Source organism: Suncus etruscus, chromosome 9, assembly GCF_024139225.1.
Source record: "Suncus etruscus isolate mSunEtr1 chromosome 9, mSunEtr1.pri.cur, whole genome shotgun sequence".
Taxonomy (NCBI): Eukaryota; Metazoa; Chordata; class Mammalia; order Eulipotyphla; family Soricidae; genus Suncus; species Suncus etruscus.
This window is the reverse complement of record NC_064856.1, coordinates 10509867-10522568: the sequence shown is the minus strand read 5'-3', so window position 1 is coordinate 10522568 and position 12702 is coordinate 10509867. Positions and strand designations below refer to the sequence as shown.

Genomic DNA, 12702 nt, shown 5'->3' with positions numbered 1-12702 from the left:
GTGTATATATATGCATATATACACACACACACACACACACACACACACACACACACACACACACACACACACACACACACATACAGTTATTGGGCCACACTTTGTGATGCTCAGGAATTACTCCTGGCAGTGATTAGGGACCATATGAGCTACTGGGGATTGAACCTGGATCAGATCTGTGCAAGGCAAATGCTTTATCTGCACCATCCCCCTATTTTCTAATTTTAAAACTCAGAGATTTGGGGCCAGAGTGGTGACGCAAGTAGTAAGGCTTTTGCTTTGCACACACTAACCTAGGACGAACCGCAGTTTGATCCCCCGGCATCCCATATGGTCCCCCAAGCCAGGAGCAATTTCTGAGCGCGTAGCCAGAAGTAACTCCTGAGCGTAACTGGGTGTGACCCAAAAACCAAACCAAACCAAACCAAATCAAAACAACTCAGAGATTTGGGACTTCTTAGGGAAAATAAAAAAGGAGGAAGAACTTGGAAAAATAATACTAGGGTTAAAATGCTTATATTGCACACAGGCAACCTGGGTTTTATCCACGGCACTCAAATAATCCCCCAGCACTGCCAGGAATGATCCCTGAGCACAGGATAAGGAGTAAGCTCTGAGCACCACCAGGCTTGGCCCAAAAAACTAAAAAAAGGAAAAATAATAAGGGAGGGTTTGAGAGTGTGGGGTTTGTGACCTGGGATTAGAAGGTCTGGGGTCTGAGAATCTGAGGATCTAAGGGCCTGGAGTCTGAGGGTCTAAGGATCTGGGGTCTAGGGTCTAATGGTCTGGGTACTGGTCTGAGAATCCATTTTTTTGTTTGGGACCTTGGGCCTAGGGTCTGAGCATCTGGGGTCCAAGTGTCGGAGAGTTGTCTACCTTCACAGGAGTTGCCACAACAGCCCTGCCACCCTACTCTGGTCCTCTCCTTCCTGCACTGCTCTTCCCCCTTTAGCTGGGATTAAGTGTTAGACTGCAGATCTAAAGGATGCACCTGGAAAGCAGCCCTGCCCCCCACTGCCCAAATCCCTCAGGTTCCACATGGCTCACAGGTTTGAGCCAGGCCTCCAGTTGCCTCAACCCCCAAATCTGGCTCTTCTATCATACAGCAAGGGGCATTGTTCCTCCTCTTTATTGCTTTGTTGTCCTGAAGATCAAAGTGACTTATGTTCTTTTTGTAGCATATTTGCAATGTGGAAAGAGGTAAAGAAAAAAAAATCTAAAAGAAGGTAATTGCACTATGCAGCTTGGCATATGCTTCTGTTTATTTTTTTCCTTGTGACTTCTCTGCTCTACATGCTGGATATCATAATGCATACAGAGAACTATAGTCTGCTTTTTATCCCCTTTAACATTTTACAATAGGCACCATCAAAAATAATCTTGTTTTGGGGCCTGGGGTGTGGCTCGTGCATATGTGCTGCATGTGAGAAGTTTTGGGTATGATTCCCAGCTTGGAACAGCCTCAGAAAATTATTGGGTATGTCCCCAGCATCCTCCCCCCCCCCAACACAGAGTATAAAAATCATCTTACTTTGTCCTGCTAATATAATTTTTATAGCCATGTGCTATATTACCATAGATTAATTAGATCATTTCCTTAGTGGCTACCAAGGTTGGTTCCTACTGGGGATGTGAGAAACAATGCTGCAGAGAACAAACATTGTAGTGCATGGGTACTGGTCCAGGTTTCCCATCCTTTCTGTTATAGAATAGACTACAAGAGCAGTAGGGATGGTAGATGAGGATGGGGGCTCTCTGAGGCTGCCAGGCTAACCTTGTAGTTCAAAAACTGGATGGAGGTCTAGACAGAGAGACATGGGAGACTGAAAAAGCATGGCATTGGATGTAGGAAGGCAGACACAAAAGAACAAACAGTGGCTGGCTCCACACAGACAGATGAGCCAGAAAGTGGGAGAAAAGTTGCTAGGGATTGGGACAGGCCTGGGAACTTCCTGCTTCTTGGATCATCCAGCTTCTGTCTGTGGCTAAATAGACCTGACAGTTGCTCATCATTTGCGCTTGATCTATTATCGATTATTAAAATGGCGGGGGTTCAGAGAGCCAATAATGGAGTTAAAAGTGCTGGCCTTGTGTGTGGCTGATCCTGGTTTGGTTCCCAGCACCACATGGTTCCCCAGTCACTGCTAGGAACACTGCTAGTTGTGACCCAATCCCCAGCCTGTCAGTAGTACTCTAGTCTAGCATGTATGAAGTCCTGGGTTCAATTTTTGAGTACCCTCCAAAATTCATTAAAATTCAAGTTTCTCAGGGGACCATATGTGATGCCACAGATGATAGGATCAGTCACATGCAAGTGCTTCACCCCTGTCTCCTCCTTTTTGGTGTTTTTGTTTGTTTCAGGCCATATCAGATACTGCTTTGGATTTGCTCCTGCCTCTGTGCTCAGGGGTTACTCTTGGTAGGGGTTCTAAGGAACCATTTGGAATGCTGGTGATCAAACCTGGGCCAGACACCTGCAAGGCAAATGCCCTACTAGTTGTACTCTTGTTCTCTCACCACCCCCCACTTTGATTTTAAAGGACAATTCTTCATTTGTGGTGAGAGAAGGGTTCCTTGACACCTATATGCACTGCCCAGATGCTAAGGCTATGTATGTGTGAGCACCCCAAAACATACTCCTTGGCTTGCCTGTCCTCTCTCTCTGACACCCCATCCAAAACCTGGACCTGGCCTCTTTAAAGCCAGAGATATCTGAGGACCTGGCCCAGCTAACGTTGATGGGATAGGTTGAGATGGTGTCACTCACAAGAATGTTTTCCAGTTGTGAGTCCAGACAAGAACTGCTTTTGCTGTTTCATTTCCTCAAAGGCTGGGGGTGTGTGGCACAAAGCTGGTACACAAGAGGGGTTTTTCCTCACCCACAGAGGCCCCAGTGAGGGCGCAGGGGATTTCCTGAGTATGGTAGAGACCATGTTTGGGGGCCACAGAAATTTGGAATCATGTTCTATGACTGAGGGCTTCTCATGCCCTACCCCAAATGCACGGCTTTTTAAGAGAAGGTTGGTTTCAGCCACAGCTTGAATTCAAACAAGGAAAAGAGAGCCAGAGATACAGTGGGTCAAGCACTTGTCTTGCAGGCAGGTTTGATCCTAACAATGCATGTAGTCCCTAAACTCTGCTAAGAGTGATTCCTGAGTGCAGAGTTAAGAGTAAGCTCTGAGCATCACTGCAAACAGCCTAAACACCTCCCCATACTCCACAAAGAGAAGAGCAATGGCTGGAAGTGGGAGGGTCTGCCCAGCATTACTACAGATTCCAAACTACAGCAGCTTTTTATCCAAGAAGGCTCAGGAAGGGGGCAGTGTAACTTCTCTGGGGGAAGCTGGACATCCCCCACCCACACACACCCCCACCCACACCCACACCCACACACACACACACACACACACCCACACCCACACACACACACACACACACACCTTAGAGGTCAGTGTACATTGTAATGCAGTTCTGGAACTGAGTTCTGTCTGGAAGATGTGCCTTGTTGGGGTGGGGATTTTCATGCAAAGGAATGAGCTGGGGAGGTAGCTGAGTCTATGTGGGAGAGTCAGAGCTCAGCCATGCCTCTCAGCAAGGAGAAATGCAGGGGTGGAGGGGGTTGGTTCAGCAGTGGGGAGTCCCCACGGTTCTGGAGATGATTAAGAGGCTTGCAAAAAAGAGATTGGCTCAGTAGGAAGGGGCCTAGATGGAAGCTCAAGGATGCAGCCACTCAGAGATATGATACAGGAGGAACTAAGGCGGACACAGGGACAGGGAAGATGTGCTTTCCTGGGCTCTACTGAGACACACTGGGAGCAAAGTGGGCGAGGAGGAGGAATCAGCACTTGAAGTGGTCATGCTCACCCCACAAATAGCCCAAGGCTGGCTGTGAGTTAGGCGTGAACAAGGGACACAGAGTTTAAGTAATCCAGTTGATGTCTGGTAAGAAGCAGAAAAGGCTCCCTGCAAAATGTTTTAGCACCTTTTTATTTTTTATTTTTATTTATTTATTTATTTATTTATTTATTTATTTATTTATTTATTAATTTATTTATTTAAGGTTAGTGTGAGAGACCATGCAGTGGCCAGGGATGAAACCAGAGCCTCCTGTAAGCCCAGCCCATTGAGCTATCTCTTAGGCCCTCAACTCTTCTTTGAGAAGGAAAACTGAAGTTAGCTCTAGCATCAGATATCAGATGGGGAAAGCATGGGTGCTGCAGAGAGCCTAGCTATGCTGCACTGAAGATCCAAATTTCAGTTGTGGGCTAACTCTGGAACTTCTGGGTGAGACTGGAGGTGGCTGTTCTCCTGTGCTAACATGGATAGAGTGGAATGATTCTTGGGTTCAGAGAAATGGGGAGCTTTTCCAGGCAAGGTTTGAAGCTGCAGCTCATCTTCATGAAGGGACTCTGGGACAAAGGAGACTAAAAACCACCTGACCTAGTGGGGGTTTCGATTGGGAAACAGATCCCAGGCCTAGGTCTGGCTCAAAAAGTAAAAGGAAGGGGAGGTGAATCTGGGAAGCAGTGAATCTTTGTGGAGCACTAATATGTGTGGGGGAATACGAAGGCTGCAGGTGGGAGAGCTGCCCAGTCCAGGTGCATGGTCCTGGTACTCAGCTCAGTGCCTGGGGGCCTGGTCAGGAGAGCAGAGAGGAGAATGAACCCCCTCAATCCTCCACAGGAAGCTGCCAGTACTGGCACTCCCATTTTCACAGGGAGGCAACAGGAAGCTCTGAAACCACTGGGGGAGGAGGGAGGCAGGGAGACCCTAGGAAGGACAGGCCGTGAGCTGCCCGCATAGAAAAAGACCATCTGCAGAAATGGGAACCAACAGAAGGGTCTGGGCTTGTGGCACTGTGGCTGCCACTCAGCAGTGGCTGTCACTGCTGAGCAGACCTTTCCTGAGGTGACCAATTCCTTCCAACTCCTCATGTGTAGCTGTGAAAATAAGACACTGCCAGGGCTGGAGAATAGCATAGTAGGCTTGCCTTGCACACAGTTGACCTGGGTTTGATCCCTGGCATCCCAAACAATTCCCTGAGCCTGCCAGGAGTGAATCCTGAGTGCAAACCCAGGAGTAACCCCTGAGCACTGCCGGTGTGGCCCAAAATTTGACTAAACAAACAAATAAAAAAATAGACACACAAGGGGCCGGAGAGATAGCATGGAGGTAAGGCGTTTGCCTTTCATGCAGGAGGTCATCGGTTCGAATCCCGGCATCCCATATGGACCCCCGTGCCTGCCAGGAGCAATTTCTGAGCCTGGAGCCAGGAATAACCCCTGAGCACTGCCGGGTGTGACCCAAAAACCAAAAAAAAAAAATAAATAGACACATGCCATCAGAGGCCCTGTTTCCCAAGAACAGGGAAGGGCCAATGACACAGGGGTCTCAGGGCCAGGGAAAGAAGCCTGTAGATCCAAGAGACCCAGAATTTCCCATCCAGGACTTCCGGATCCTCTAGGCCTCCTTTGTTAGTGTTGCTGGTGCAGGGGGAAGGCGTGGGAGAGCCCATATTCTGCAGAGGTCAAACTTTGAGGGCCAGAGGGTGGCTTTGCTGCCTCCCTCTTCCCTAAACCAGAGGCCAGGAAGTGAGGCCTTTCTCCCAGCAGCACCCAAAGGAGTTTCCGAGGCCCCTCCTGCCCCCCTTCCCAGGCAGGAATCTGAGGCCTGGAGGAACCTGCCTCTGGCAGGCTCCAATTTCTCCCCAGACTGTGTGTGGGGAGGGTGGGGGTGGGAGGGAAGGCTGGCATGGCAGGGGGCTGGGAAGGAGTGTGCAGCTGACCATGCCTGCAGGGAGGCCTGCATGGTGCAAGATAGCATCTAGACCAAGCAGGGGGAGGCTGGACCTGAAGCTGGCCAGGAGGGCAGGCCGCTTGGGTCTCTGGCCATGAGGCATACAGAGTCTTTCAGGCTTTCTGCCAGCAGCTATCCAGAACAGAATCTTTCCTTTTATTTCATTTTCTATTTCTTTTTTCAGGTTTTTTTTTTTTTTTTTGGTTGTGGGGCCAGTAATGCTCAGGGCTTACTCCTGGCTCTGTTCTCTGGGTTCACTCCTGGCAGGGCTCAAGGGCTCAAGTACTACATTAAGTCCCCTGTACTATCTCTCCAAACTTAGAAATCTTCCTTTCATCTTTTTTTTTTTTTTTTTTTTTTGATTTGTGGGCCACACCTGGCAGTCCTTAGTTGTTACTCCTGGTTTTGTGCTCAGGGGATAAATCCTGGTGGGCTCAGGGGACCCTGTGATATGCCTTGGCTCAAACCTGAGTCAACTGCATGTAAGGCAAGTGCCCTTCCTGCGCTATTATCACTCAGCCCTTCTTCCTTTTACTTTCTTCTTTTTTTTTTTGGTTTTGGATCACACCCGGCAGTGCTCAGGGGTTACTCCTGGCTCCACGCTCAGAAATCACTCTCGGCAGGCCCGGAGAGATAGCACAGCGGCATTTGCCTTGCAAGCAGCCGATCCAGGACCAAAGGTGGTTGGTTCGAATCCCGGTGTCCCATATGGTCCTCCGTGCCTGCCAGGAGCTATTTCTGAGCAGACAACCAGGAGTAACCCCTGAGCACTGCCAGGTGTGGCCCAAAAACAAAAACAAAACAAAAAAAAAGAAATTACTCTTGCAAGCTCCAGGGACCATATGGGATGCCGGGATTCAAACCAATGACCTTCTGCATGAAAGGCAAACGCCTTACCTTCATGCTATCTCTCTGGCCCCTTTCTTTTACTTTCACAGGCTGTGGCGATGGGTTACTCGCCCAGGGAGCACATCACAGACAGACATTTCTCCATACAGCCCCCCTTGAGTATTGGCAACTTGTTTCTGGTGCAATTCTATGAGTTAGGGGTACCAGGTACCCCACAGAAGAGGCTTATTTCACCAGTGTCCCTCAAGCTGTTTGTGAGACAATGAGTTCCTCTTCTAGGGGACCCTTGACCAAGCCAGTGAATGTGTGGCCACACCCCTTCCAGCCTCCCTTTGTCAGTCAGCTATAAAACAGGCAAGAGGCACTTAGGTTTTGGGGGAGCTGATTCCAAGCAGGGGATGCTCAGGAAAACCTCCCCAGGCCCTGAACTTGCTGGGAGCAAGGAAACCATGCCAGGCCTGCCCTGAACCCAGGCTTTCATGGGCACTGTCTCCTGCTTTCTGGAGCCTCCACCTCTCTATCTGGGAAGCTTCCTACTGATAGAAAAAGGGACAGAGGCACAAGGTGTGGCCCTCCTTGCTGCCCTGGGCCTGCTCTGAGTAAGACCCTGGAGAAGCTCTGAACAGTGTATCCTGCACATGCCTGCGAGCTGGTTTATATTCTAGGCAGCTCCCTGCTGTGTATTCTCTCCCTTCTCCTTCAACACCTCCCTCCCTGCTTCTCCTCCCGCCCCTTTTCCAGGCTGGGGGCACCAAGGGGGCAGGATACAGAAGATATGGGCTGCTGCTGCCCTGACTGGCACCTTTCCGCCAGGGCTGAGGGGGTGGAGGGAGCCCTGTCACCTGGGGAAGCTGGGCAAAGAGGGGGAGGGAGGTGAGAAATGTCCTTCACTCCAGCGGGAGAGCAAAGGAGCAGGATAGATGGAGCCAGCCTACACCCCAGAGAAACCCACTTCCCTGGCCCCTCTTGGCCTCGACTCTGTTCCCCCAGGCAGGCAGCTCTGAAGCAGATACCCACCCCCTGTTCCTATGGAAACAAGGAAGTCGGAACAGGAGGGGACAGGCTGATGGGGGGTGGAGAGATGGGGCAGCACCACAGGGACAGGGAACCCCAGGAATGTGGGGAAAGCAGGAATGCTGCCCTGGCCCCCTCTGCTACCTCAAACCCTGAGCAAGGCATGGGGGACGGGTGTAAGATACTCTGGGCAGCACAGTTCACACCCTACAGCCACCCACCCAGTCTGTGTGTGATCCTCTGCTTCCTCCTGTTACAGTGAGTCAGCTACTGTGTGTGTGTGTGTGTGTGTGTGTGTGTGTGTGTGAATGCTCATTAGCCCTGTCCACTGGGTGCCACTGTGAACCCCCTTTCACAGGCAAGGAAACTGAGATTTAGATGAAATGGTGCATGGCTGAGCCAGAGCAATAGCACAGCGGTAGGGCATTTGCTTGCATGTGGCTGACCCAGGACAACCTGGGTTCCATCCCTGGTGTCCCATATGGCTCCCTGAGCCAAGAGCGATTTCTGAGAGCATAGCCAGGAGTAAATCTTGAGCATCACCAGGCGTGGCCCAAAAACCAAAAAAAAGAAAGAAAAAAAAAAGGTGCATGGCTGGCCAGAACTCAGGAGTGGCTGAGAAGGTATTTGAGCCTGGCCTCACAGCACTGTCCCTTCCCCCAACCCTAAACCCAATGCTCAAGCTGGATTCCTTCCTATCCCAGGGGGGTTTTTGGTGCCCCCCAAAGCGCCTAATGGCCATTGTTGGCAGGACAGTCTGAATGCAGTCAGAGGTAGGTGTTGTCAGGGGCAGGGGCACTGTGAGGCTACAGGGCTGAAGGTCTCTGCTCTCACTCCTTCAGCATCACCCACTTGGGCTTCCTGGCTGGTCTTTCCCTTCCTTCCTTTGGTGGAGGAGATTCTAGCACCAGCCCAGAGGCCCAGCATAGTCCTTTGGCCTGTTCTCATCCTTGGGGAAAACACTCACTGACCTCAGTCCTTTGCAGGTGTGAGCCCAGGAATAGCCCAGAAGCAAGATCAATGTGCCACTTGGGCACCATTTCCCAGGGCACTGTGGTCGGCACACCAGCCAAGTGTAGTGTCCCCATGTCAAAGCCTCCCATGACCAGATGGGCCGCAGACCCCTGGGGAGCCTCTGGGGAGATTCAGGCTGAGAGTGGGGGTCGAGTGGGAAAAAGCAGAGGATATGACTATTTCCCACTGGGCAGAGCTGGACAACACGGACAGAGGCCTGAGGGGCCAACCTGAGTCAATCCCAAGTGCTCTGGGTATTTTATTTTTCCTTATTTATTTTTGAGAGATTTGGGGCTATACCAGCTGGTACAGGGGGACCACAAAGCACAGGGGATGGAGCCTCCCACTCCCAGTGCATAAATAAGTTCATTCCATTCATGGAACTCTTCAGGCCCGCCCTGGGCATTTAAAATTCCAATCAATCCATTTAGCTGTCCTGGGGTGTGTGTGTGTGTGTGTGTGTGTGTGTGTGTGTGTGTGTGTGTGTGTGTGTGTGAAATTACATTTAGGGAGGACCTGGTGTTGTGTGTGTGTGTGTGTGTGTGTGTGTGTGTGTGTGTGTGAAATTACATTTAGGGAGGACCTGGTTGGGGTAGTGCTGGACCCTCCTGGTGATAGGCACAGGGAGGAGGGCTCAGGATGCCCCTACTTGTCTTTATAGTTTCTTTATAGTTTTCCAGTGGGATCAGAGAGCAAAAAGACCAAAGGATGAGTGTAAGGGCCATTCTCATGAGGATCCTAGGGGTGGGTGGAGAAAGAGGCTAGCCTAGACTTTGAAAAGCAGAGGGAATAATTGTATTTGGGGGGGGTGTTGGGCTACTCTCAGCTTTGTGCTCAGGTGTCACTCTTTGGGAGGGGTGGGTTTTGAGTTCACAGCTGGCTGTTCTTAGGATTACTCTTGGCTCTGTGATCAGGGATCAATTCTGGCGGGTTCATGGGACCCTCTGTGGTGCCATGGATTAAACCTGAGTTGGTTGCCCACTGGTTGATCCTTCGAGGATCACTCTTTCCAGGGTTTGGAGGATCATATGCTGATACTGGGGCAAGTGTCCTACTTGCTGACTCTCTTCAGCCCAGGGGTAGAGGGACTGCTCAGTAGTCTTTATTCAATATTTTTTGTTTTGTTTGCTCAGGGGTTACTTCTGGCTATGCACTCAGAAATCTCTCCTGGCTTGGGGGACCATATGGAACAACACTGGAGGATTGAACCACGGTCTGTCCTAGATTAGCGTGTGCAAGGCAGACGCCCTACCACTTGTGCCATCGCTCTGCCCCCCCCCTTTTCTTTTCTTTTTTTTTAAGCCATACCCTACAGTGCTGGGGATCTAACTGGAGCTCCGGCATGCAAACATGAGCTCAGCCAATTGACCATCTTCCTTTCCTGCACCTGCACCGTTGGTTTCTGAGTGAAAGTTGAAACCGAGGGGGGGCAGGAATGGGCCACACCCAACAGTGCTCAGGGGTTACTCCTAGTTCTGCAGCCAGAAATTACCCAAGAGCGGTGCTCTGGGACCATATGGGATGCTGGAGATTGAAACTAAGTCAGCCCCATGCAAGGCAAGCACCCTACCTGCAGTTCTATTGCTCTTTCCTCCTAAAAAACATATCCCTCTACCACCACCATCATCACACAAAGAGACTCTCTGGGCAGCACCAGACACTGGAACTGATCCAGGGTAGAGGTGATTGTAAGACCTTTAGAGGTGCCTGTTGTAGAGGTGTCTGTGCCGGCCAGGGGTGCAGGCATCCAGGGGCCACCCTTCCACAGCTCCCCTACCTTTGGGCTCCAGGCCATTGGAGTTAAAGTGCATCCTCTTCTGACATTCCGTGCAGCTCATCAGAAATCGGGTCACAGCCTCTCGTGGGAGGAAGGCATAGGTCTCTGCGATCTGTGGGCGAGAGGAGGCAGGTTTGTCATGTGGCTCCATGAGGAGGCCAGCCGGTCATCAAGTTGCCAAGGACAGAACCAAGTTGCCAGTGGTGGCAGGAAGGATAGGAGGAATTCCAGAAGCCAGAGCTGGTAGTCACTTCTGCTCTTGGGGTGGAAAGAGCTTTCAGACTTGTACATGCCGAGGCATTTTTAAAAAGGCACAGACCCTCATCTTTAAATTCTCTTTAACCTCTTTTGACATAAGGAATATACTTTGCAAATGGTTTCATCCTGTAAAATGAGCCAGCAAACTCTGCTTCAGGCAGGAGGAAACCATCTTCCCTCTTGGAGATGGATAAGCTGAAACCCGGCTTCTAAATCTCCCAGCCCCGTGGGGCCTGGGAACAAAATGCCCTGTTATCCCCACCCCCCAGCCATTTTCCTGCAGAAGTCCCAGGGATGGTGGTGTTTGAAAGGACACATGAGGACCTTCATATTCCAAGTGAGAACGCCTGACCTAACTAAGGGAGACACAGATGTCAGTGCCACATGCTACACCAGAACCCTAAGTCGCCCAGGCTCCCAGCTGTTCTCAGCAGGGCCCCCTAGCTAGAGAGGAGAAAGGGCTAAGGGCAGGAAAGACAAAGGAAAAGAAAGAAAGGGAGGGTAGAGAAAGCTGAAGGAGAAAACCCAAAACCAGAGTCTGGGCCCAGAGCACCAGCCCTCTCCTCTGGCTTTGGGACCTGGGTGGGTTTAGCCCTGGGAGGTTTGGCCCTGGGAGGGTTTAGCTGCCTTCGGGGAGTAGATGGGGGGTGTGGGTGTGGGGGTCGGGGGGTCGGGGGGGGGGGGCCGGGGCGGCTGGAGCTCTCAGGTTCTCTGAGACTGAGGCTGTGGGGTGAGCTGCTTGGTTGCTAATTTTCTCCCTTTTCTGGGAATCTGGGCCCTCCCACTCTTCTCCACTAAGGGGCAGCATTACCCCAGTGTTCCCCATCCACACACAGTTGCCCGGGGAAAGCAGGCAGAGAGAGAGAGGGCTGAGGGCTGAGGGCTCAACTGACAGTGACAGCAGAGGGACTGGAGCTGGCTGTGTGCGTCGTAGGGGGTGGGCTGGGGTAGGACGAGCAGAAGCGACTTGTTCCTTCATGGCAAGTGGTAGGCTCCTGGGGCAGGGGCCTGGGGCCTCTGTACCGGCCAGGATGTGGGGTGGTGCCCTATAACAGGGTCTCGACTGGCTGTGGGCAGATTGAGGACTGACTCATGCCATGCTCCTGGCTCAGCTGGTTGGTGCCAGGGTAGTAGCTGCCACTGTAGAGGTAATCCTGGTGTCAAGAATGGTTATTTCTCGGTTGATTGGAGCCTCTGTTAGAGTAGAGCAGCCAGCTCCTGAAAGAGCTACCTAAAAACCCTTCCAAATTCTGGCTTGTCTTCCTCAGGAAGTGAAGAACATGGGCAAGCCCGCTCTAACTGGAACGTTCACCTGGAACTACTTGGTATACCCTGCCAGGTATGAAAAGGGACGTCTTCTTCCCAGTCCCAGAGGCCTGCTTGTCTCAGGGTCCTTAGGTTCCTCTTGGGCAGGAAGGTCAGGAGGGATGGGAGGGGCTGGGTGGTGAGAGGGGTTGGGGCATAGAAGGGGTTAGGGTATGGGAGAGGTTAGAAAATGAGAAGTGCTGGGTGACAGGTGTTTGGTGGACGGGTTTAATAGTGGGCAGGGTTATCTGGGTGGGAGGGGCTATGGTGGGAAGGGGTGGTAGGAGTTTTCAGGTGGGGGTTATGAGTAGGAGGGGCTGTGGGGTGGGAGGGGTTGGGATGGGAGGGATAAAGGGAATTGGAGACGTTGAAGATAGAGAATGAAGGGGGGTGGAAGAAATGAAAGAGGTGAGTTGTAGGAAGGAAATGGCAGGGCTTGGAGGGCAGCAGGAGTGAGGAGGGAAGACACCCCACAGAGGGCTGCAGCTGACCAGGCCAGAGGCTCCCCAGGTGACCAGCACCCCCTTATTAGCCTCCAAGAGCTGAGGAGTGGATTTGGGGGAGGTGGACCACAGTCCAAGGAAGATTCAGGAGTGGGAACGACCCCACACAACTACCAGAAGCTCCACTGAGCTCTGCAATTAGGGGGCTGAAGATGGACCCCATGACTGCTGCTCCAAAGAGTGCAG

General features: G+C 51.5%; 2 protein-coding genes across 2 annotated transcripts in view; both read right to left on the bottom strand.

Moving 5' to 3' along the window:
• The window catches only part of COMMD7 (COMM domain containing 7), a 911502-nt gene that overhangs the window by 687498 nt on the left and 211302 nt on the right, over positions 1-12702 (bottom strand). The window lies entirely within an intron of this gene.
• Positions 1-12702, bottom strand: part of NOL4L (nucleolar protein 4 like) — a 139822-nt gene that overhangs the window by 67096 nt on the left and 60024 nt on the right. Inside the window, exon 3 of the mRNA XM_049779183.1 lies at positions 10451-10562. Within this exon, the coding sequence (XP_049635140.1) occupies positions 10451-10562 (112 nt within the window). The remainder of the gene's footprint in view (positions 1-10450; positions 10563-12702) is intronic.